Source organism: Psittacula echo, assembly GCF_963264785.1.
Source record: "Psittacula echo genome assembly, chromosome: 4".
Taxonomy (NCBI): Eukaryota; Metazoa; Chordata; class Aves; order Psittaciformes; family Psittacidae; genus Psittacula; species Psittacula echo.
The window spans coordinates 92,506,524-92,533,578 of record NC_137738.1 but is presented as its reverse complement, the minus strand read 5'-3'; the positions used below and the strand labels follow the sequence as shown (position 1 = coordinate 92,533,578).

Genomic DNA, 27,055 nt, shown 5'->3' with positions numbered 1-27,055 from the left:
CCTAAAATCTGAATTAGTGCATAAAGATTCCACATACTAAGAATTAGTTTCATAGGAGAAATAATCTTTTCTATATTTCTTTTTAACATGGACTTTAATAAACCATTAAAGAATTTTTTTAAGATGCTGCCTGTGTTGGAAGATTTCTAGCTGTTCAAATAAAATGTTTTGCCAAAACTGCTTCTTGATGTTGAAAATCCTTGTAGCAGTCAGTGACCTTTTTCGACTTTTCTTTTGCTTCACATAATGAATTGATGCCTCAAACACTTTTTTTCCTAAGAAATAACTTAACTTTGTTTTTACAAATGCATGGCATAAATTACATTTAAATTTTTAAGAGACTAGAATAAGTGTCTTTAAAAGTTTTATTATAAACTTTCTATTGACTTTTGCAGAGGTCATGCAAATGGAAAACTTATGTAGATAGCTTAATGCAGTTAATGATATAACGGATTCGCATTTTATGTAGCTATTCCAAACACTGAAACTGTGAATTTGTGCTCATGTTTTAGTGTTACATTTGGCACAAAGTGTGCCTGTGAGCTGCACTGGCTGTATGACTGGTTTTGCACTAAAATAGTGGACTGAACTTTCAGATTGCTAGAATACATACAGCAGGTTTTGTAGTAGCTTAATGTGTCAAAGTGGTATTTAACCCACACCTACATTAATCATTGTTGAATAACTAGTGATGATCATTTGCATTATCACTGTAAAAATTTTATTCTTATGTGCACATAACTTTGCATTACACACCCTTCTCTATATGTAGCTTTGTGGTGTTACTCTCATAAGCTCTTGTTATGACCTGTACCTGAGGACAGGTAAAAAAACTCTGTTTTCTTATACATGTGCTAAATTATAACTACTCAGGGTGAAACTGGTCATTCCATGCCTTTCAGATTTTGTTTTACACTAGAAAGCTCCAAGTGGATCAGTTTTTTGGGATCTTTGTTGTTGTTGTTTTGTTTTTATTTTTAATTTTGGCTATAAAACTGGAGCTGCTTATTGGAACAGGTTTTATGACTCTGGTGAGGCACGTTACACTCTGTTTTGAGGAATGAATCATGCATCTTTGGGGAATGTGTAGTTTTTGTTCTTTGTGGGTGTTCTGCTCACATCTGACCAAGTTACGAGGTGTTTAAAAGTTGTATTTTGCCCATACTCACAATGTTTTAAGAGCTTGACATAAGTTTTCCAAGAGTATGCAAGTATACCACTCCCAGATGTTAAAGTTGTTGTATATAATGTTTGCCAACAAAATAACCACTTGCTTAAGCACTTGGGTTTTGTGGAAGCTTTCAAGATGGTCATGTCCAGTTCTGGCCTTGTTCCTGCTCACTTGCTCTTTGAATGGCTCTTTGCTTTCTAGGAAGCTGGGTAATTTTTGTCCTCTATTTCAAGGCAAAGTGTGTATCTTCAGTTCTTCATGCGTCTCAATGTGGAGCTGTGTCAGCTCTATACTGATCTGTGGGGATAAAGATGGGAGATGTAATTAGGAAAAGGCTGAATCTTAAATTCTGGGTTTGCTTACTTCAGCAAGTACTGCAGTACAGGAGGAGTGTTTCTGTGGAATGAAGTGGTGGGCACTGAGGATCCAGTGTTGATGCTATACTAATTTGGGGAAATACTGCTTTTGACTAGGTCAGTCCATAGGCTAAATGTCCTCTTACCTTTGAACTGGATCTTCTAGTTCAGTTTAGCCTGAAAGAAATCAGATTTGTGTATCTGGACACCACTGTGCAATGCAAACCAAAGGATCTGAAGTGAGGACAACTGGCAGGTTTGCTTCAGAAGCTCTCTCCTAATCTGAACTAAACCACCATCTAGATGTATGCATTGTCTGGCTGCTGGAGTTGGAAGTGCCTGGGAAGGAATTTGGGAACCCACAGAGTCTGTTCCTCTTTCTGCCACCTGTAGTATTGGCATGGGATTAATCTTGTTTCTGTGTGGAAGTGAGTATATTTTTCAAATAGCTGAAGTGGTAGAGATCTGTGCTTTGGACTGCAAGTCACAGGTAACTGCAAACTGGTAAGTTTTAGAATCATAGAATCATAGAATAGTTAGGGTTGGAAAGGACCTTAAGATCATCTAGTTCCAACCCACCTGCCATGGGCAGGGACACCCCACACTAAACCATGTCACCCAAGGCTCTGTCCAACCTGGCCTTGAACACCGCCAAGGATGGAGCATTCACAACCTCCCTGGGCAACCCATTCCAGTGCCTCACCACCCTCACAGGAAAGAATTTCTTCCTTAGATCCAATCTAAACTTCCCCTGTTTAAGTTTGAACCCGTTACCCCTTGTCCTGTCACTACAGTCCCTGAAGAATAGTCCCTCCCCAGCATCCTTGTAGGCCCCCTTCAGATACTGGAAGGCTGCTATGAGGTCTCCATGCAGCCTTCTCTTCTTCAGGCTGAACAGCCCCAACTTTCTCAGCCTGTTTCCATACGGGAGGTGCTCCAGTCCCCTGATCATCCTTGTGGCCCTCCTCTGGACTTGTTCCAACAGTTCCATGTCCTTTTTATGTTGAGGACACCAGAACTGCACACACTTAGTGTGACTTAGTGTGTGACTTAGTGGTGGAAATGCTGTGGTTTTCATTTCTTTCTAAAATGTAAGAAATCAGATAATGAAAATGTTTACCGAGTGAATATATCGCCTGGGATAGCAGATGCTCAAAAGTTGAAGTGTCAGATAGAGATTATCTCTGTGACTGTAACATGGCCCAGTAGTAGTCACAAACTCTTCCACATGAGCTCCTTCCCTTATTCAGAATACAAATCACTAATAAACCAGACCTGGAGTGACCTGGAGAAACAATATAATGAAAATATGTCCTAGTGATGATAAATTTGCTTTCATTTTGAGATACTTTGGGCTTGATTTATAGCCATGCTGAATATTTAGAATAGCAGTTGAAGTTACATTCTCAAAGCACAGTCCACGTTAAAGTTCTGTTAAAAGTACTGGCTGAAAAACTAGGCACTAAAGTGTCTGAGATTTGGCATCCAAAGTTAGTGGGCGTTTATTTTACCCTTTGGACTTTCATCATTGCATGCCAGCCACCCACCTTTAGAACAGGAATGGGAATACCGATCTTGCAGAGTTTACATTTATTGTATGTAGTCTCCCCACACTATGGACAGATCTGCATAAACATGTCTATGGGGAAATGTAAGGGTTTTGTATTTGGTGTAGGATGCAGATGGTAATTATTTAATGGGTTATAAGGTGAGAGTAAAAACTGGGCAATTGTCCGTTTGCTGAATGAATCAGAAATCCTGCTGGGGAAAATGGAATAAAGCAGCAGAAAGAATATTGTAGGAAGTAGGTATGTATAAAGGCTAAAATAAAGTTGCATGTCTTTCAAATCTGAACTGCTGCATAGCTTGGTTTTACATAGCTGTATTTAAAGCTTTGGGAGGATTTGATGTGATACAAGTCTGCAAAACCATTGGTGCTTTGTAATCCACATTTCAGTGCATGGTGAGGCAAGTATAAGGATTGCAATGGTTAAGAGTAGAGAAGGAACGCAGGGTTGTGTGTGAACATTGTGGTGATGTCTTTTATGTTTCCAATTATACATGCATTTGTGCAGTTTTTGGGAGGAGCAGTTTAAAAATACCCACTGGTGGTTTTGGAGTCACTTACAAGGAAGGCTCTCAGAACAAGATTGTACTGCTTCAGTCATTTAGTTGTGTGTTCAAAACCCTGACATAATGAATTGATGTCTCTGGAAGTTTTGCTGGTGGGGCTGGTCTAAAGGTGTTCTCTTTGCATGTTTTATGAGGGTTTTCCATGTTCCTAAGCCTGCAGGCTCATCCTGAATTTTGGACTTCAAGGTTTGTTGTTTTGCTTGTGTCTGCTCCTGTAGAGATGATGATGCAGATCAGAGATGCCAAGCACTTCTACCCTTTGCCTCGGTAGGACTGAGGTGATGAGTTTTCTTCTTCCCTGGGTCTTGCTAGTTTGCTTTGAGGGCTTATGGGAAAGGGTGTCATGAGACATCAATTGGTAAATAGTCTGTAATGCAGCCAAAGAAGTGATGTCTGGACATTGCTGGTTTTACTGAATGCTAACTTGTCTGCTTATGGACAGGTCTTCATGCCCATTTCTTTCCTCTGTCTCTTAACCTCAGCTTTACTGCATAGCTGTACCAGTTTTTAACCTTGGTTTCCCTCTCCCATCTAGTCTGTCTAGGGTGTGAGTTCCTTGGGTCAGAAACATGCTCTGTGGTATACTTAGCATAATTTCTGTAATAACTATCCAAAACAAATGTCGGTACAGAATGCACAGTTAATTATTTTGGCTTTCACTTTTTCTTTCTTGACCTCTTTTTTTTTTTTTTTTAAAAAAAACATTATTAGTTATTTTCTGATTCAGTGGTTCATTAAACTTGACTGTTTCATATGAGACTTTCCCACTAAATCCACTCAAGTTACAAACCTTGCTCTGTTTCATTTGCATCATTGCTCATAAAGGAGAGAAAACAGGTCAAGTTATGCCCTGAAAGAATATCGCCTCATTTGTTTTGGATTTTTCAAACACAGTTAAAAGCATAAGGGAAATGCGGGAGTAAGAGAATGGATAGCAAAGTGTATGGTTTAGTTTAGGGAGCTGATCCTGTTAAAAAGCACAGCCCTGCCTTCTGAGCCTCCTCTTTCCCTAGTAGCGCTTAATGCTCATGTGACTTGGCCTTATGGAAGGTTTTAGGGTGGTTCAGAACAAGGGAAACTATCCTTTGATTTGCAAAAGGGGAATCTATGCTACAGTTACAAATATGAGACTTCTGTAGGTGGTTGGTGTTATCTAGCTTCTACTTTAATATAACCATGTTTGCATACTCTCACCCTTAACCCTTACCTGTTGTTGCCTGAAGCTTGGCTGAAAAATGATGCAGGAATGGACTAGCTGAATTATAGTACTGGAGGTGTGCACCATGTTGCTGCAAACATTCATGTTGTCTGCTGTCATGAGCCTGTTAGTATTGCTATTGTACCCTGTGGTACTAAGATTAAGTATATATTTCAGCTAAGTGACATCAAACAGGCATAAACGCTGTTGTGCTAAGGGCTAGTCAAGCATGTGCAAGCTTCTTATACTGAAGTGCCTATGACCTGAAGCAGTGGTCCCCAAGCTGTTACTTGTGATGGCATGCGATGCTGCTATTAAACACAGAAATTTGTTAGACGGTTTCTTATAGAAGATAAAAATCCATGGAGGGGGGAGATTTTCTTTTCTAAATAAAGGTATTCATCTGGCTTTTTGTAGCTTAAGCCAGTTTAGATAGTGGTTGCTGTATTTGAGAAAATTATTTCTTTATCGTGCCCTTTCTGTTAAATTTGAGGCCACAGAGTGATTCTTTTTACTCACTGGTTTGGGTTGATTTTTAGTTTTAATTCTACTTTTGCTTTCAGTGCCCTAATGTCTTTACATATTTAGTATACAAGAGATTTTCTGTCTTCTAGAATAAATGGCCTGAAGGGAGGAGGAATTTCTGAAACTATCCTACTTGAATGTGCAAGCAAGCTGTTTATCTGATTATGTACCACTGAAGTGTACTTCGTTGAGCCCTGCTTCTGCACAGGCCACTGAAGTGATGTGCCAGTGATTTGTGTAGCTGATACGTATTTCCAAGTCATGCTCACTTAAAAATACAACCAAACAAAGAATGGCAAACTACTAAATAAAAACCCAACTCAGATCTTCACATAACTGGGAGAGTAGAAATGATTCCATGGTTGGTAGAGTGGTTTGGTATATAGAAAATTTGTAGGAAAATACTTCCTTTGTTTCCTTTGATTCATGCACAGATTGCCTCTACAGGTTTGATGCATCATTTTTTCTTAGCTGCTCAGGGGAACACATGTCTGTGCTTTGGGGGGGAAGGGATCCCAGGAGAAGCTCTTTTAGGCCGACATGCTGTGCTGTGGTAAGAGCCATTGCATAGGCAAAGGTTCTGCAAATTGTTAATAGTGTGCAGATATGCTTATTCAATTTTGTACACAAGTGTGTGAGAAACATTCTTCTTTTCTCTTTTATGCAGGTCAACTTTGTAGTGTGCCAACTGTTTGCCTTGCTTGCGGCTGTCTGGTTTCGAACATACCTTCATTCAAGCAAAACTAGCCCATTTATAAGACATGTTGTTGCAACCCTCTTGGGCCTTTATCTTGCACTTTTTTGTTTTGGATGGTAAGTTGCAATTCAATTCCATTTTGAGAGACTTGTAAATTTTCATTTCTCGTTTGCAGGGAAGCAAAGTTTTGTTATGAAGAACGTTATTTCCTAATTCTGTGGGGTTTAGCTGCTGCAAATGTAGAGAAATTAGCTAGAATTTTCTGATGTGGTGCACAAATATTGAAAGGTGTTCCATTTGCAAACTGGTAACTAACATACTGTCTGCCTGTGGTTTGGGAGGATGGAGTGGGTGCAGTTTGTTTAACTTGTACCAGTTTTTCTGTAAACTTGCTTGAGAAGTATTCTCTTGAGGCACAGGTGTGATGACTAAGATAATCTCTCTTAAATATTCACTGCATGAGACACACTCACTGTGTCTTTTTCTGAATACTGAATATAGTCTGGTTTGTGTAGGATGAGTTGCCAGAACTGCAGTACCTATAGAATCATAGGATCATAGAATAGTTAGGGTTGGAAAGGACCTTAAGATCATCTAGTTCCAACCCCCCTGCCGTGGGCAGGGACACCTCACACTAAACCATGTCACCCAAGGCCTCATCCAACCTGGCCTTGAACACCGCCAAGGATGGAGCATTCACAGCTTTCCTGGGCAACCCATTCCAGTGCCTCACCACCCTCTCAGTAAAGAATTTCTTCCTTAGATCCAATCTAAACTTCCCCTGTTTAAGTTTGAACCCGTTACCCCTTGTCCTGTCACTACAGTCCCTAATGAAGAGTCACTCCCCAGCATCCTTATAGGCCCCCTTCAGATACTGGAAGGCTGCTATGAGGTCTCCACGCAGCCTTCTCTTCTCCAGGCTGAACAGCCCCAACTTTCTCAGCCTGTCTTCATATGGGAGGTGCTCCACTCCCCTATGATGCTCCTAGTAGTATAAAACACCTGGAAAGGAGCTATCTTAGATTTGAGAGTTGTTTCTGTGTGCGTTTTTTCTTTTATGTTTTAGAGGGAGGTTGTAGTGGTTTTGTTGTTTTGGGGGTTTTTTTTAAACACAAGTTTTCTGTTTTCACATCTTGATCTTTTCCTGGTGTAGCAAGCCAGAATATTGGTTGGGCTAGTAAAAGGTCTGTGGTGAAGGGGATGCATTGAGTTTGGCCAATTTATTTTTTCCTTAAAAATTAGCTTACTGAATAGCTCTGATCTCCCCAAGATGGGTTAAGATTAATTGCCAGTTTTGTAAAAAATGTGCTTGCTCAGCTTCAAGTGTACAGAAGACTTATTTATACTATTGTAGAGTATTACTGAGCTAGGGGGAATTAATCAAGCTGTTGTGCTGGTGGATTTACATGTGCAATTTTACTTGTTTATATAATTCCATTAACTCCTATGCATTTCTTAAACTTTTGGCTGTGGTATTCTGCTTTGAGAGAACAATCTGATGGCAAAGACTGCCAGTTTTAGCCCCAGATGAGGAGGATGGTATGGGAGATAGGTGCTGCTGTGTGTGGGTTTTGTGACAGCTGTGTAAACTGTAGAAGCGCTTTCTGTATCCATTGCTTTGGAAACAGAAATCATTAATTGTAACTTGTGATTAGAAAATGTTAACAATATATTCATATATGAAATTTGGGGATGGGAGACTTTGGAAAGAAAAAACCTTCACTCCGAACAGATATAAATAAATAATTGTAGAAGCCTCTCATTGGCAGAATGCCCTGGAAAAGAAATCAGAGAGATATTTTATGTCATAGTAGAAATCCAGATTATTCTAGTTTACTTTGGATCATACTTAAAGCAATTATTTTTGCAATGAATTTCTATTTTACTAAAAGTTTGGGTATTTTTCTTAGAATCATGGTACTAAAAGCTTTTTAAAAATGTAGAGCAACATAATTTGAGATGTTAAAAGTACACATTCTTTAAAAAACCTGATACAAGTGATACTTGCACTTGTGCCAACTGTTTTTCATATTGCTTAGGTGTGTATTCTACAAGCATGTTTTTGAGGGTTTTCTTTTGTTTGGCTCCCTTTACCCCTCCCCAAGTAATCAAGTACACATACAGGTTACAGTCCTGTGGTACACCTTCAGTGACTCTTCAATTGTGTTATAATGTGTGAGTACAAGGGGGGAACTGTTACTGTTTTGTTTTATATAGTAAGAGTTTGTAGTAAAAGTAGATTTGTAGATCATGTCATCCAAATATAGGTAATAGTTTGAAATCTGCACCCTTTTATTAGTCATTATGTTGTGTTACTTTTCAGTCACCTTTGTAGTGCTTGTGATGGTGGAACCAAAAACAACAGGTAGTTCACTGGGATAATAGCAAGTAGTATAAAAGGCCTTGAATACCCTTTTTGTGTAGCTAAAATTTATTATTTCATGTTGTGTGTTTCTATGCATCCCTTTTTTTGAATCAGAGATCAATCATATTGCTACCATTAACAACTCTGAAAGACAAATATTTTCAGAGACTGTAAACTTGGTATGGTATTCCACGTCAGCCCACACCTTTTCAGGCTTTGCTATATTACGTTCCTCCCTCCATTTAAGAAGCAAACCGTAAACTTGAATTTTTGCCATTTCACTAATGCCTGCCTTTGCCACATAATGTTGCTAATACATGGCTGATATGAAAAGATACATATTTTTTTTAATTGGCAATTGCTTATATTAAATGTGCATTTGAATTTTAGTTAGTCATATCTTAGATGAGGCTAGCTAGTAGTGAAGCATGGGAGCATGTGCAGATTGGATCTTCCATTAAAAAGTCAAGGTTCTCAAGGTCAGTTAATGTCCAAGTGAACTGTTCTCCCTTGGTTCATTGTACAGAGACTTTGTAGGAGTTTAGCTGGATAGAGCTGGGTTTCTTGATGAAGGTCTTTGAAGACATTTTCTTCTGAATAGGTGAGGATTGAAATCAGGAAATTGTTGATAAGCTGAAAGAAAACAATATCAGTATAGCAAAATAGTAGTTGCTTTTTAGGCTGGTTATTACAGGAAAAGTACCAAAAGTAGATCAGTGTGTTACTTGAGCATATCTAAGTATGCTACTGAGACACTTAAAGTACTAAAGTGAAAGAGAGTCATACTGAAGATCAGACACTGTTCCTCAATCACTGGTAGTGGTTTGCCACCAGTGCTCTACTAGCTTACTGAATCATAGAATCATAGAATGTTTAAGGTTGGAAAGGACCTTAAGATTAAGTTCCAACCCTCCTGCCATGGGCAGGGGTGCCTCACCGTAGACCATGTCGCCCAAGGCTCTGTCCGACCTGGTCTTGAACACTGCCAGGGATGGAGCATTTACCACTTCTTTGGGCAACCTGTTCCAGTGCCTCACCACCCTCGCAGTAAAGAAATTCTTCCTTATATCTAATCTAAACTTCCTCTATTTAAGCTTGAATCCATTACGTCTTGTCCTATCACTATAGGCCCTGATGAAGAGTCCTTCTCTGATATCCTTGTAGGCCCCCTTCAGATACTGGACGGCTGCTATGTCTCCATGCAGCCTTCTCTTCTCCAGACTAAGCATCCCCAACTTTCTTAGCCTGTTGGTAGCTATGGTGTTAAGCTATGGAAAACAAATGAGGAGATGAGATTAGAGTACCTTCGTGAAATACATCTGTGGATTGTTGGTGTTGTAGGGTTTTTTGTTTGTGTTTTTGGGACCATCATCATCACCACCATCCTTTTATTGATTATTGAGACCTTGGGGCAAAGAGGCTGGGTGGACAGAGTTACCATTTCTATTGACTAGGAAATCTTCCCATATGCTTATATTGTTGATATGAAGATATTGTTTGCTTTATCCAAGATACCTGTTGTTGCAAACTGGGAAAAAGATGAGTATGGGAATTGAACCACAAAATGCATGAACTAATTCCAAGTGGAAGTTTTATCAGACACGTACTTTGAAATTTAAGGATTATCTGCATTTACTATATTCTTGTTTATGAGCTGGATAAATCTAGCTAAGGCTGTAGTTTTTGTTCATTACTGCTGTTTGTGCTCTGCTAAAGATGGAAGCCCTCAACAGAGCGAGGGCTGCAGGAAACCTAAGTAGAACAGAAGGGGTTTTTGGAAGCAGTGATGGAGTTAAAATTTGAACCTTTCTAATTTCACATTAAATAAATAAATGCATGCAATTTATTTTCATTAATGAAAATGCTGTGAGGGTTTACTGTTTGGTTTGTTGTGTTTTTTTTTTTTTTTTTTCCTCTCCTAGGTATGCCTTACATTTTGTTATACAAAGTGGAATTTCCTACTATATCATGATTATAATAGGAGTGGAGAATATGCACAAGTAAGTTTCTATTCTTAAAGTTTTTAATATGATTTTACAAGAAAGCAACTGTTAAGGTTCTTTTTGTCACTGTGCACATATGCTGTATTTCTGGTTGTATCATGGTGTTCTAGTATTTTAATTCTGCTAACCATGCTTTTATTTCCAGGACAGAAAATAACTCATTTGGGTATTTTTGTCAGCTTTTTGGAATATCCAAAGCTTGTTACAGTTGGTAATATCCCAGTGAGATTTCTTTTGTTCTCAGCATTCTGATTTTTTTTTTTTTCATTACTTTGTCACACCTAATTGTATGTCTCACAGATGAGTTGACTGTACAAATATAATCTGATAACAGCCAGTGCCGGTAGAAGGAAAATGTCTGAAGGAAACAGAATTTGAGATTTATTTTATTTAGATACTGTTTGTAAAAGTACATATGTAGGCCATTATTTTAGGTATGCTTGAATGCACGATTAAATTAGCTGTATCTGAGTCCATATAGAATTGCACTTGTTTCTCTTCTTCAGTCATTCTTAAAAGCAGGAAAGACATTTATCTTGTTACTGAATGCATATGCTTTATTATTCCACTAGTCTAGAGCTCAGAAGCAAATTAGGTTCCCACTGTGTTAATTCCTGCATACATGTTTAGTAAAATAGCAAATCCTTGCTTGAATGAGTTCCTGCAGTATGTGAGGCTGTCAGGAAAGATGTTGATAAAAGTACCAAAAAGGAAAATTGCTTTACAAAGGAAGTGCAAAGCCAGGGTGGCCTTAGTTCATGATCCTGCCTATTGGAACATTTTGCTTGTTTATCCTGTGTTACTGAATATAATTTTATTGTCTTTTGAAGTATCCCATGTTGGGCTCTTATTTTTGTGATTTTCTACAGAGCCTCAGGTATTCAAACTACTGCAGATGTGAGAACTTTGTTGGGTTGTATGGCTGATTTATATTCTAATTTCATTAAAAGTTGTTTTAAAGAACTTTTTCTCATCAATTTCTCTTCAGATACGTAGCAATGTAAGTTACAACTTATGTAGCTTAACATTTTAAAAGAAATTACCAATGTGGTTAAATGCTGAAAAGGGAGGTATGAGGCAGGAATACTTTGGTTTTTGTCATAACAAATTACATAAAAGGAAATCTAGCAGTGATTTACTTCCCTAATAGCGAGAGGCAGTAGGCATGTGTCTTTAATATTCCTGCATTGGAGCAGGGGAACTCCGTAGTTCCTGGTCCTCTCATTTCATGCTAGCTGGTTTAACTGCATGGCCTGACTGCACAAATGTTTGCTGTATTATGCACAACTGTGTATGTATGTTCTCTGTTACATTTAGTTACTATGCAGTTGGGAGGGTAAAACCTAGATTTGGCTACTTGGCTTATGTTGCTTTATCACAGTATGAATTAACATACCATGGGATAACACTAGAAAGCTCTTTCAGTGGAGGAAAATAAATTATCTAACAAATGGAGTAATTTGTTACTTCATGTTGTGGACAATACTTGGATGCTGTGTGCGATGCTCAGAAGCCATTTCTAATAGGTGATACAGGCAAGACTGTACAAGGTTTGTTCTTTCCATTGCCACAGTATCCCAAAAGGGGTGATGCCTGTACTTTTTACTGAAGGAATGTCTGGATATGGTCCTGGGCAGCTGGCTGTTAGTGGCCCTGGTTGAGCTGGGTGTTGGACCATATGATCTCCAGAGGTCCTTCCCAAGCTCAACTGTTCCTTGGTTCTGTGTTAGTTTGTTGCAGTTACAATTCTTTGTATTGTGCGTATGGTCATGTAAGTGAGCTGTTTGAACATGGTAATGTAAAGAGATTTGAATCTTAGAGAACAGACCTTGGTTGTAACTGGTCTGCCCCCTGTGGAGGTGCCTCCTGGTCATCCCTTTCCTTGGGATTTGGGAATTTTAGTCCTCACTAAGTTCTCTTCCCCTTCTAGCCCAAAGCCAGGACAGCAATGCCTTGCTCCCCTTGTCCTTTGTTTTCTTGCTGTGGCTTTGCTAAACAGTGGGACATTTGGCAAAGGAGGGGAAACTTGATGGTTTGAACTTTGAATTCTCAGATTAGGAGATAAGTTAGTCTTGTTCATCAGAGTGAACTACTAATTAATTCAGCATGTTAATTAAGGCTCTTAATTTGTCAGTCAAGTGTTTAATAATGCTGAATGTCCTGTCAGGTTTGACTGCTATTTAGCCTACAGCTTAGATTGTTGTGAAAATTAGGTTAGATATTGTTTAAAAGTTATGTTTTCAGTGAAATACAAAATGGTAAAGGCAAACTACTCTCATCCTGAGTTATTGGCAAGGTTTTGTGAGCCTCTTTGTTTCTTCAGAAATGAGAACCTTCATAAGCTGAAATGATTTTTGAAAATGGGAATTAGGCTCTTTTTTGAGCTTTTGGTTTTTCCAAAGGCCCTTGATCAAGGTAAATATAAGTTTGTTGGTTTTTTTGGTCTTTTTTTGTTCTTTTTTTTTTTTTTTTTTTTTATTGCTGTCTGCTTGTGAGTTGATAACAGATGTCTTGGTCTATGGAGAACATATTTGATGTGGATAAAGGTTTTTTTTTCTGTGCATAAGAGAATTTGAAGGAACAATCTAAAATTAGTCATCCTCAAATCACAAGACTGAAATAACAATATCTAACAATCTTCCTAGGGTTTGATTAAGAAATGCTATCAATTTCTAATAATAATTTTTAGCAAATCTAGGATTGGAAGCCTGCCACTAATTACAGTTCTTTGAAGGCGTGAGGGCATCTGGACAGCTGTAAGCTGTCTGGTATAACTTCTCATTTACCAATTTGTAATTTATTTATGTCACTTGAATAAAAATGCCTGGTACATAGGTAGCTGCCACAGGACAGTGGGCACAGCACTGAGAATACCTGGATTCAGAATTTGAGGTATTAGTAGCTGCAAGCTGTTCTGCACATGCAAATAAAATTTTTCTGCGTTTCTGCTATACCAGTTAGTGTAAATAAGAAACTTATTTGACATTAAACCAATTGAGTTGAAAAATATTAAGGATGTTCTTATTCAGCCAAGGATAAACGCAAGATGGAGGAAGATGAGATCTATTGATTCCGTAGCCTTAACACGAAGACTGGAAAAAACAAGTAGCGTCTAGTAGCAATTTTTGTTGTCTTATCAGATCTATGTTAAATGCAAAAAAACCCCAAACCTAACCTTTTGAAATTTCATTAAGTTTGTGTATAGATGAAAATTGGGTAGATTTTAAACATGATTTCTACAATATGTATTGAAATCATATCCTCCCCTTTTAAAAATAAGCACCAAGGCTAATGAGTGGCTGTATTTGGGAACATATTTCAGTAGTTATCAACTAACTGTTCCAGTAGCCAAGATAGTATTTCCAAGTCATTCCTAAATCCAATCTTGTGTGAAGAGCCATAGAAATGATTTGGGGAACTGAAACCAAGTATTGTGTAAAAACCTTACTGGGTTCTTATCAAGGAACTGCAAGACCGAACTATTTATACTGGAGATAAAAATGTGGAGAACTTCTATTTTAGCAGGCAAAGCATTACAAACAGTTAATAGTACTGAAAGCAAGAATGCTGTCTTCCTTTAGATGGAAACTCTTTTCTGCTATCAGGAATACTATTGTGACTCCATGCACAAGGGTGGTTATTAAGTTGTTGGTCTGATTTTCTGTGGGGTATTTTTTTGGGGGAGCATTTGGTTGGTTTTTTTTTAATAGCAAAGCATATGGTCCAGCTGCTGGATGGCCTTCCTAGTCAGTTAAAACCTTTGAGGTTTTGCTTGTGTAATAACAGGCTTTTCTTGTCTGTTTGCAGAGGTGAGCACTTTTTCATCAAGAATGTAGCTTATTTTGTATGCATATGTTAGAAAGGTAAACACAGAGTTAAAACAGAACTATCACACATAAATAAGCAAAGCTCGTGATGTGAAATTGGCTCCATGTTTTCATTAAAATTTTTCATGGCTCTTAATTTTGTCCTTAACTGCCAAGTTTCTTCTTTATATGGTTAAATCAGATGATCTACTTGAAAATGTCTTCACTTGAGTTAACTGAGCAGATGAGAGCTCCGCACAACTCAAATTCTTATAACCTACTGCTGCTACCTTAGTATTGTGTGGGAATTGGACTTGCATGGGGCATATCATATAGTTCTTTGAAATTTAATAGCTGCCGCCCACATGCTCTTTGCATTGCTTCTACATGGAATTGCTCCTCAAAACAACTCACAGTTTAAAACTGACCTTTCAAACTTAAAAACAAACCCACAACAACAAACCCCTCATACCCCTGTTTATTTTTGTGCAGCTTCGAAACTGTGTTTAATAGTGCTAAAGGTTCTGATTTTCTTTGGTTTTGTTTGTTTTTTTTTTTTTTTTAACTTGAGTGCACTCTATAGACTTATTTATCTTCATTATTTGTTACATGTTTGAGTCTTCTAATGCTTACCTAGAGATCACACTTTCGTGTTCTGAAGAGTGTGCATGGCAACACTGGCTGGCACCAGGCAGTGATTCACTGTATGCTGAAGATCTGACAAAAATAGCAATTCAAATAGATGGCTGTCTTCATTGGCTTGAAAAGCGAGCACTTGTTGAAGTAAACACCTGTGAAGGAATTTCCTAGTAATCCTTATGAATTTCTTTTGAAAGTATTTGCTTTAAATAGGTATTTCAAGTTCATCCACTTCCTGTAACTCTTCTGGCTGTGCTTGGATAGAATTCAATGAATTACTTGAAACAATAAAGGTATAAGTTGAAAAATAATTTGATATATTAATCTTCCTTAGAATTGGAATGTTTGAATGGAAAGGGCTTTGTCAGTCATATTTTTTGTAATTACAGAAATGAAGTGAAAAGAGAACTAGGATTTTTTTTTTTTTGCCCTATTTTTAAATAAGGATTAAATGCATTTATTTAGTCTTTCGTGTGCGTCCCCCATGTATATATAGGGAGAAAGAAGGAAGGATGGGAATCATATGGTGTCTGCAGCTTTGTGAAGGTTGATGCTTAAGTAGAAAGGCTGATAAAAGACAATGACAACAATGCAAATTAAGGCATTTCTGAAGTGTTGTAGCCACTTTGGTTACTTTGGTACAAAAGAGGCATATGCTACCTTAATGCAACTAGAAAGAATTCTGATTGTCTATGCTGTATTTCCAGGGAAAAGAGTCTAAATTGGTCTGGGTTTAAATCTCCACCACCCCCCCCCCCCCCCCTTTTTTTTTTTTTTTAAGTTTTTACTTTGTTACTGGAGTTATTCAAAGAATGGAGCTCTCAGAAGAGAGGCATCTTAGCAGTGTTGTTGGCATATAAAACCTCTATCATCACATTTCAGAGAACTCAGATAAAAATTGCTGGACTTATGTTCTAAGAAGTAGCTATGCATTATTGAGTATTGGTTTATCTGAAAGAAGGTTCTCTTATTTCCCTAAACTTTAAGTTGGTAAGTACTGGTTTTTTTCCATACCGTGTACTTGGTTTCTGTAAGTGTATAGAGGATAACCTTTTCTTGGAAGGAAGCAGTAGTGTAAAATGGCTGGGTGTGTTAGAAATCTGTCAGGGCTGAGTTTGGTTTGCTTTTTTGGCTTGCACAGATCTCATTTTTTTCTAATCTTTGTGCTCAAAGTGAAGCTGAGCACAATCAAGCAAAAGAAAATTGATAGAGTAAATGTTTTCTGAGCGGTGTTTGTTTGGTAATCTCTGAAAGCTGTAGCATCTATACAGATACTTCTTCAAGGCACATTACTCTGCCTGTCATGCTGCCAAACAACTTGACTGCTAGCAAATGAGCTCTGAGTCATGGTATCATTGCTGCATGGTTTATTACCTCAACAAACTATTGATGTCAAATAAATCAGGCTCCCTACAAAATGAAGTGGCAGAATAAACTGTACTTAGAATAGTTCGGTGAAAGCTGTGTTCTTCTTCAGCTCCTGGCAAAGACTGCCACTAATAAGAGTTGATTAAGAATTCTGCTTGCATGGTATTGACTGAATTGAACCAGTGATGTTTGTGATAGACCAGATGCAAGGGTTCTGTGTATTGTAGTCAACCTTCTTCCCTAAGAAGTTTCTGCATAGTTTTTTTTTTTTTTCTTTGGTGAAATATCTTGTCTTTGAGACAAATTTCACTTGAGTAATTATGACAAGCTCAGCAAGTAATAATTTCATTGTCCTTAATGGAGCTGTTGGCTGTGAATTATGGAAGTCAGTTTTGCCTGCAGAACTACAAGTGGTGGTGTACTAAGTGACTGGGTTGGAGCTGAAAGATGTTTGAATAAATCAATGATGATGACCCTTGTTATGAATGCAGAACAAAACACACACATGCACAAAATCTGTGTGTTTCCATTAAGGGAAGATGGATGTAAATAAGAAGTATTGATATTTAAAAAATACAAACTTCTTCACTTTGAAATCCAGTGTCTCAGTTCAACATGTTAGTAAGTTTCACATAACATTTAAAGCTGGTAAGTTTTGCAGATCACATGCGTTTACTGGAAGTCAAAGATGAGATCACAGAGTCATAGAATAGCTGAGGAGGGAAGCATTTCCTAGTCCAATCCCCCTGTTCAAAGTAGGACCAACAAAAGCAGGTTGCTCTGTGAAACCCAAGTCTTCCTTATGAACATGATCCTGGACAGTTCCAGTTGTCATAAGCATGCTAGCCATTTCCTTTTGGTGTCTTGCTTCAATGTCTATTATAGATGAAAATTTATTTGAGGTGACCTCATGCAGCTTAGTTTTCTGATATGATCTGGACTTGCTACAAAAGCTTTTTTTGTTCTTTAGTTTCCCCCCCCCCAATAATTTAACGTTCTTGTCAAATTTTAAGGTAATTGCACAGATTCATCTTTGTTAAATCTATTAGGCTCATTTCAGTTTAAAGGGAAATAAACCAACTGCAATTGAGACAGTTATTTTGGTAGAAGGAGACAATGTTAGGCAACAATTAGTACTAGCAGTAGGCTCTTTTCCTTTTGTGCAAGAGAGAGTATCAATAATGAAAAGGGGAATAAGGATGAAATGCACAAACCAAAGACTATGCCAAGGCAAAGTACGCAACTTGTGTCTTTAAGTCAGTACAAACAGGTGGAAGCCAGCCTGAGTAATAAATGTTGAAAGGAGCATTTGATACTTCAAGTTTGGTTTTACTTCCAATTCACTTTTCAGTTGCTTTTGAAAACAGATGTGTTTCCAGTACTCAAACAAAGAACACATTCTTCTGTGCTGTGAGAAGATATGCCAGGGATTTACTTAGAGTCTTTTCAGTATGGGTGAATTGCCTGAATGTTTTAGGACAGCTATGTGTAAGAAGTCCCATTTCCTTACATACCAGTTGGCATAGTTTTTAGCTGGGAAGCTTCTGTTTTATAACAGCAGATTTCAAACTTTACTGTTTAAAAGTTGTGCTTGATTATGTTGAAAGGGAAATGGGTAAATAAGATAATGTAAATGGCCTCATAATTCCTATCTTAAATCTCACTTAAGTGATAGAGGAGCTTCTGGTGTTCTATTTGCTGAGAAATATTAACAATATGGTACTGAAGCAGGTTGCTGTGTGTCTGCATCTGGTAAGAAGGTGTAAGTATTTTGGACAATGTAGCGTGTTAATCTTCAATACTGTGGATGAAATAAAAAATTCTTACTATAGCCAAGTGCTAAGCAGTTTGCACAGTCATGACTAATCACAGGCACAACAAGAACTGTGAAGTCAGTAGGCTTGCAAAAGGAAGCTCTGGGTATTTCAGTGTGTGATTTCTTAAGAGTGAATAATCTGCTTTATTAATAGATCATGTCACATGGGAATGCACAACGCATACAAGTAATGCACAATTTTAAACAACAGTCATATAGCTGGCTTTCTTTTTCTTGGTATTCTGCTCTTTCTAGGAGTGTGATGTTTTAAATCCCAGTCTTAATCCTGGCTTTTCAGTTCATCAGATGCTTCCTTTTCTGCTTCTCTCCACCACGGTATCCATTTGCAATGGCACATCATACATTAAATGTGGTATCATCCTTGTGTCTAGTCACTGACTTCTAGCTTTGATATCAAGTGTTAATTTTTTGTGGTTGGTATTACTACTTCTGTAGAAAGATTTTCATCTTTAAAGCAGCCCACAATCTATTGAAAGCTTTAAGGACACCTTGTGAGGTATGAATGAGGTGGTGTGCATATACTGAGAACTAGTAAGATTCTGACAATAGCTTATGTAAGGTGTACAGATAGCAGCTAGAACTTGGTAACTATATATTAATAAATCAAAAGAAAAACCTGTAGAGACATTTCTTTGTTGTTTTTTCGGGTTTTGTTGGGGTTGTTTTGTGGGTTTTTTTCTTCCTGCAAGATGAAGGTAGGGCCCATTGATCAGCAGTATTCACTTTTTCTCTCCAATTGTAGTAAAACAAAGCCCAGGCTCCTATGACTGTCTTTCTCTGTGTGACCATGATGCTCTGGAAGGCTGACCAGTAAATGCTATAGGCACATTCTTCTGCAGACAGAAGACAGTCATGTAAAATTGTGGTCTTGAGGGCATTGTTTGTTAGTTGTTTTGACTGTAGAAGGTTTGCTTTAGAAATTAACGTAAACAGTGTGATTTTGATTTCTTAAGAATTGTCCTCACGGTAACTTCTTACCACTTTATATGGTAACAAAATTAGCATCTGTCTGTGTGAATGTGATGCAGAATGTTATATTCCTGAGCCTGAGGGAACTTTCCAGGAGAACGAGGGGGCCTTGCTACCAAGCTGCTGTGAGAGCTGCAGTCAGAAGCCAGTAGCTTCTTCATCATTCCTAACTGCTGGAAAGCAGAATAACAGATTTCGCTGTGTCTTATATAAATGTCTGAAGTAACAACATCCGTATCCAGGTAGGGTATCACCAAAGGCTTTCTAAATACTTCAAAAGGGTGTGAAAGCAAAACTTGGTTCATTAGTGGCTTCTGAAAAGTGGGTTGAAATAAGGCTTTATTCTGATGTTGGCTTGGTATAAAGTATGTAGCTTTGGAAGCTGTTGAGTTTCTCTGGCATTTTTCCACACTTCATGTTTGAGCAATTAGTGTATGTGACACAATCTGTATAAACAGTAGAAGGGCCTAAATAAAGAAGCCTAAGGCACCTAAGAGCAGATTGAGTTTGGTTTGTTGTGCCAGCTTTGCTTTGCTATTCATATAACTACTCAGTGCATTTTTCAAAAATTCTGCAAAGGTATTCCCTTTGCAGTGTAGGAGTGCATGTACCTCAAGCCTATGAAATTATTTCTGCTCCTAAACACTATCCTCTTATGATTGAAGTCTGAAATACAAAGTACAACATAAACCATCCAAAACACACAAAAATCAGATGCTGTCCCTGTTCATTTCTTATTGTACTGGAGATTCTTTTGCTGAAAATAGTAAACACGATGTATTTTAGCAGTTAATAATAATGCATTGGGTTATGAGGAACCTGATGCTTCCTAACGCTGGTAAAATGGGAAATGGTAGAAGTAATGTCAGCGTTGGCTTAATACATCCATTCCTCGCAGGCATGTGAGAAGCAGAATCGAGAAGTAAAATAATTCTTTATCTTTTGAATCTTCTCATCTAGGTGTTAACTCATACAGAAACATCTATAATCATAAGATATTTCTTGGAAAAATCTTCAGATCAGCACTGGGACCAGTTGTCTGAATTATCTTTTATGAGAATAGTAATGACCTGCTATTTACTTGTGGTCTTCAAGAAATTAAACTGTTATCTGATAATCCGTAGTATATTTCTTCAGTGCTTCATAATCACATATTGGATTTTCTTTCCTTACTTTCTCATAGTAAGAATGAAAATATATGAACATTCAGCAGATAGTTTCTGTATCTTAATTGTTCTTTTTCTTATTCACCATCTGCAAACACAGGAACATTGTGGCAGACGTCTGGTTTGTTCTGGATAGACTGCCTCAGTTCCCACGTCACAGGACATTAACAGTGATGACATATATTTGAAATGGCATTCAGTCAGGTCACTGACCAACCCCTATAGGTCACTTTCCTTTGCTCTCTTGGCAGTGAGAATTCTTCCCATGTTCCTGTCCCTGTGTACAGCTGTGATTAAGAATTGGAGGTAGTGGTTAACAGGTAACTCCTGCAACTTCTGCTTTATTTGGCAGTTGAGTGAAGATGGGGAAAAAAAGAAACCAAACAACCCAAACAAAATAAAAAGTAGTTGAATTATGGACTTTGTGTATTTATTTTTGTCCTGACCTGTTGGTCTTTTTGTGGAATCAGGCTTTGTCATTGGGTAACTTGAGCAGACAATCCTTGAACTATCAGTGTGGTCAGTTAAGAATTCTCTGTCAAAGGGAATCTTTTGCAAATGGAAATATTGATTAGTTGTGACAGAGAAGCTGAAAGTACCTTATCTCTTAGAGAGAGCCTGAAGGATTCCAGAATGGGACTCTTGCCAGATGGATGCTGAATGCTTTAGATGCCAGGAGTTCTGAGGAGGCAGAGGGAGAAAATGGGTGGTAGCCTTAGCATAAACCAGACAGTTCTCATTAAAGGCTCAACAGTGAGCCTTCCCCTGCAGCAAGTGATTGCTTTGTCTGCTCTGCCAGCATCTTATTTTCTGATGGCAAAGTTTTAGGCTTGGGGATCCAGGATTGACTCATACAGGACCAAGTCCTAGTTTTCTAATGCTTACCTGAAATAATCTGTTTTATTAATTATATTAGGTTGAAAAGTCTTTGCAGAATCAGAGGATGGTAGAGGTTGGAAGGAACCTCTGGGCTTCACCCTCCTGCTCAAGCAGGGGCACCTAAAGCTAGTTGTTCAAAACCATGTCCAGTTGGCTTTTAACTGTATCTAAGGAGAGAGAGACTCCACAATGTCCTTGGGGAATGTGTGCCTGTGCTTGGTCACCCTCACAGTAAAAATGTGTTTCCTGCTGTTGGGACAGCACCTTCTGTGTTTTAGTTTATGCCCACTGCCTCTGGTCCTGTCACTGAGCACCACTCCAGGAGCCTAGCTCTGTTCCCTTAAGAAAACCTATTAAGATATCTAAGTCTACCAGTTTCAAAACAATCCCAACTTGCTTTTGTACAACTTTTTAGCCAATTATTTGCCTGTTTGTTGTATCTGAGCCATAGTGGTTATTTTATTGCATGTTCAGTTTTGCTTTTTCACTTTTTCATTCTTTAACTTAATACCTTAAGACACTTGCAGATTTCCAAAGATCAGGTCCTCATTTTAGTATTAAGGGGATTAATTGTTCCTTCACAGTTCAATCGCTTTCTGGTCCCCTTTCTTAAGAATGAAGTGTGAGACAGGCTTTGTGTGGGTTGTTTTGTTTTTTCGTTTTTCCTTTCCTTCAGTTTCTTGGTGAAAGGAAGCTAATGCTGAGCTTGTGCACTTGAAATTGGCCAACTTAGTCATCCTTTTGTACATGTTTCCCTTCAGTAGCTGGACCATTCTGAGAACCTGTTAGTGGTTGCATTCCTGTTTTCCTTCCACCTACTGCCTGCCTCTGCTGTCTTTCTGTAGAACACTGTGGCACCTTGACCTTTTGTTTGTGCACTGCTGTGCCTTCCATACTCTCCAGTTAGAGTGGCACATTAATTTTTCTTGAATTTGAACTGGTGATATTTATCTGACTGTTACATATTTAGTGCTCTTGTGTTTACCTATATCCATGTTATATGGGTATAATGTTATAAATGCTTTCTGCAGGTCAAACTCTGACCTAAGTTTGGGCAGAGGAAGGCCCTTTTGGCTTCAGGCAGGAAAGAAGTTGTTGCATGACTTTTACAGGCTTTTGTGATAATAAGGATTGGACAGTATTAGAGAACCAAGTACTTCCAAATTTTTGTAATGCTCCTGTTCTTTTTGAAGGGATTAGCTACTCTCCCAAATACATGATGCTGTTACAGAATCTCATTTCCTCTAGGGTTCTTTTAAAAGACCACTTGGAGATACTCCTCCTTGCTTGGGTGCCTTAGTTGTAAAAAAAAACCCAGGCAAGCAAACAAACAAATCCCAAACCCCTGAAGACCAAACTGGAAACTCCCAACCCCACTCCCACCCCCTCACTCCAAAACCTAACCCAAACCTTGCAAAACAAACAATAACAAAACCCCAAATCCCACAAATCCTTGTGTCATTGTTTGCTGTCGTTTTGTAGTCTGATGTTGTTCAGCATAGCGAAAGCTAAGAAGAGGGGAAGTACAGTGGGAAAGGTGAGTATGAAGCAGGTCTTCTGGCTTTACTGTTAATTGGTAGCTGTTATTTTAATTCTACAAATACAATTACTATTATTAAAAAAAATAAAATCTTTCTGTCATGCTTTCCATCTGAACCTTGGGGAGGGGGAGACAATTTCTAAAAGGAGAATAGCAGCTTTACCCTTTAAATGTCATAGGCTATTTTGGACATTGTTTGGCTGCAGTAATGAAAGATACTATCTTCCTTATACTTGAACTAGATACATACAATGAAATGTGATTTCCAGAGGCTGCATAAAGAGAGGTCCCAATCCATAGGACACATTCCTAAATAGTAAGTGAGCGTTTTTGGGCTTCCTCAGCAACCTAGAAGTCATTTCAGACACCTGCCTGTCCTATTCCCAGGTATTCTGCTGTGATACAAAGCTGTCTAAAATACAGGGTGCAGAAAGTCTACTGACCAGCTACTAGTGTGGAGGTCACCATTTAAATGAAGCAAGTATAAACATTCCTTTTAGATGAGCTCAGACTTTTAGAAAGAAATTGATTCTTGATGATTTGTCACTATTAAAATGTAAATTGAAAACTGAAGGCTTGTTCTGAGCTGAAGAGTATTACAAGTACTTTCAATTTAGGGTTTGTTCTCTTCTGGTTTTTCTTAAATATAAAAGCTTTCTTTGCTTTTAAGTGCATTACTTTGGTTTTGATGCTTATGGCCTTTGGCAGACCAGATAGACTATGAAGAGATAGCAGGAGTAGACCAGAAACAGTATTCCATTTCTTCCTATGCTGTCTTCTTCCAGTTGCAGAAAAGGAAAAAAAACCAGTAACACTTGTGTCAACAGATCAACACTCTTGGAAGTGCCTTTTTGAAGAAAGAAGCCTTCATCTTTCTTCATGCTTCTCTGCCTGCTTCTTTCTTATTCTGCTGATCAGGGCATGTCTTTTTGAGAATCAGTGTGTGGGTGCAGTTCTGCTGCAGAGTCTGAGATCACTGCTTGAGGAGGAGGAGCAAAGCTTGTGATGAAATATAACTTTCAGGTTTTTAATCCACAACGTCTTTACATCTGTTCCTGAGGTAAATATGCATATTTGGGGGTTTTATGGAAGTTCTGGGAATAACGTGCCTCACTGAGGACTGTTGTCAATGTTGCTTTGGCCACGAACTTTACATTCTCATTTAGGATACATTTAGAACTCAAATGTCATAGCTCTATTACTAGATTTGCAACTGGCTCAATATTTTCTTTCCTTTTTATGGAAATTAAGGAAGCCAGTATTCTAAGCATAGAATTTGAATTTCTGAATTTCTTCAGAGATTCTGTTCTCTTTCTTACAATCCCTGCTTTCCCAAAGGTATTAATAAGAGATGTTCCATCTGACTTTTCCAGGAGAAAAGCATGTGGAGTAATTGAGATACATGTAGAAGGAAAAAAAGTGTGAGAGCTTCAGCTCAGTTCAATTTTCTACACCGCTAACATTTTATTTTTGCATTTAATGATGTGTTCAGTGGCTTATTGCAAAGAAACTTGCTACACGAAGTACTTGAACAATTTGTGAATAAGAACATAGAAAAAAGTTTGTGGGTTACCTCCCTCTTACAAACAAATGTTTCGGAAATGACTGGTGCTAAAGCCTCATTCTCACTCAAAAATGTTTGCATTGATCAAGGGATAGGAGAGCTATAGACTGCCCACCCTCACAGCAGAGCTGAACTGAATTCAACAATGTTTAGTGTATGGAATATGTGTTCAAAACCAGCTATGTGATTATATAATGAAAAAAAAAAAAGAAAGCAGCAAGCATAACCTTGGTTTGACAAGGTTGGAAGCATTTAAAAGAAAGCTGAGTAGTACAAAAATGTTACGACACACAAGCAACTCCCACGGGTGTGTCTCTTTCATTCCTGTTTTTGTCTTGCCAGATAATCAGCATCTTGACTGGCTCCCACAGCTGTTTTATCTCACTATTCCATCTGAGCTCTTAACAGGCTCTGAATTATGAATACTTTAAATACATAGGTCTCTTCATCTACACACAGGACAGCTTTTAAGGCAGATTCCTTTTCTCCCATTTCTAAAAGTGTTTACTTGGGAAACAAAGCCCGGTAGCAGAATTATGAAAAAGGAGGCTGGAAGGGACTTAAGAGTTCATCTACTCAAAGGCAGCCTGAGATTTTTCAGACACGTTAATTAAATTATCAGAAATAATAATTAAAAAACCACAAAGAGCTTTCAGTCTTGTTAGGCACTCTGTATAGGCGCTTAACTATGCTTGTGACTAGATTGTCCTAGAAATTAGCTTAAGCTTAGCCTAAATCTTCTGTATTTTGGCCCCTTCATCTGTATAGGAAAATGTATTCTCTTGCCGTTTGCAGAAATCTTCTATTTATATTGTCTCCTTTCAGTCCAGTAAAGCCTGAACAAGTCTATTTGAATCTCTCCTCAGTCTGTGTTTTCAAGGTCTCTCTCCAGTTCTGTGTAGTTGCTTTTGGACTTCTTCCAGTTGTTCTATGTCATTTGGAGATGTGCTTTTCAAAACACATTGAGGTGTTTGTAATGCTAAGCAGAGTAAAAAGCTTTTTCTGTCTGCTTTGCACGGCTGTGACTTTCCACAGATTCTTTTCTGCTTTAAGGCTACCTAATAGTTGGTTTCTATTGCACATTTGTGTGGTTGATTATTTACAGTGAAAATTTTGCTTTTGCACACAATTTAATTCAACCCTATCTGATGCTTTTAAGCCTTTCTTAATTTTTTTCCGAAGTAACTTGGTTTTGTGATTCACTAAGTATTTGCAATTTTTATAATGTCCACCTGCAGATATAATTACTGTACTTACTGTTACCAAAATACTTGAATGTTTCTTATTGTTTTGATATGTTTGAGTTAGCAGAACTGTATGTGATACATCCTTATTGATGAAACACAGTCAAACGCTGTATGCTTACCTCTACCTCACACTGGCTGTGCTAATAGGGTAGCTTTGGTCATGGCAGTTACAAGGTTTTGGGTGTGCATGGTATGGCTCATACTGCATTCTGAAGAACCTTAGCCCTTTTTTCCAAGATTTGAGAAAGTGCTACCCAAGCTAAATTTTTCTCAGTGAGTAACTGTTAAATATGACTAAGCTGCAATTAGCTTAATATCTTTTAGATTTAACTTTTATTTTGATTTGTCAAGTCTTGTTTCTTCACACTGTTTGAGTCGTAGAATTTGTTTTCTGAAATTGGCAATGTGGCCTTTATGATTTACAGGCTATTCAATTTGCATGGTTTTGAACATATTGTAACTGTTAGAAGAAAAGATGAATTGAAAGCAGCTTCTTGTGACTTACTCTTAATCATTAAGTGTTTGTTAAAGGCAAAGGACTGCTGTCTATTAAGTATCATCAATAAGGGAAAGCTAGTAGAAATAGACTTCTGGGTAAAAGTTTAGCAATCCTACGACTCAAATAGCTGTATTAATGATATGAAAAAAAACCCCAACATTAAAAAATCACAGGATCAGAATTGTTGATGTTAGAAGGGACCTCTGGAGGTAATCTGGTGTAACCCCCCGTGCTGAAGCAGGACCAACCAGAGCATGTTGCCCAAATCGATGTCCAAATGGCTTTTGTGTATTTCCAAGGATGGAAACTCCACAACCTTTGTGGGCAACCTGTGCCTGTGCTCAGGCACTCTCAAAGTAACAGAGTGCTTCCTGTTACTCAGGCAGGACCTTCTATGCCCTTTGCCTCTGCAAAGAGCCTTGCTCCATCTTCTTTTCACCTTCCCTTCACATATATGTATGCATTGATGAGATCTCCCTGGGCCTTCTCTTCTCCAGGCTGAACATTCATAGAATCATAGCTTAGGGTTGAAAAGGACCTTAAAATCATCTAGTTCCAACCCCCCTCCCACGGGCAGGGACACCATACTCTAAACCTCTCCCAGCCTACTCTCATTTTCCTTGGGCGCCCTTCATGGGACTCACTGAAGTATGTCCGCAGCTCCCTTGTGCTGAGGAGCCCAGACTGGATGCACTACCCCCTTGTGACTTCACCACTAAAGGGGATGGATCACTTCTCTTGACCTGCTGGCAACACTTTGCCTAATTCGCTGAACAGTTGCTGGTAATACTATTTTCTTCAGACAAAGAAAGACTTTGGGGAACTTCAGAACTAATGGAAGACAATAAATGGACAAAAAATGACAGGCTTAGTTCACTGAAAACTTAATTCACTTAGTGCACTGAAAAAGGAAACAATACTTTTTTGAGCTGAGGCTGTTCAACTGTGCATATAACATAGCTTGAAATTAGGAATGGGATCTATATATAATGGAAGGACATCCAAGAGAACTTCATGAAGCAAGCCTGTGTGAAGTGGAGAATAATAAAGAAGGAATAAGTGTCCTTACATTAATAGGGAATGTGGTGTCATA

The 27,055-nt window shown here is 38.2% G+C and overlaps 1 protein-coding gene across 1 annotated transcript in view; it reads left to right on the top strand.

The window, feature by feature from the left end:
• Positions 1-27,055, top strand: part of MBOAT2 (membrane bound glycerophospholipid O-acyltransferase 2) — a gene marked incomplete at both ends in the record, with an annotated part of 88,148 nt that overhangs the window by 13,405 nt on the left and 47,688 nt on the right. Inside the window, 2 exons of the mRNA XM_080615440.1 lie at positions 6,051-6,196; positions 10,368-10,445. Coding sequence (XP_080471566.1) covers positions 6,051-6,196; positions 10,368-10,445 — 224 coding nt within the window. The remainder of the gene's footprint in view (positions 1-6,050; positions 6,197-10,367; positions 10,446-27,055) is intronic.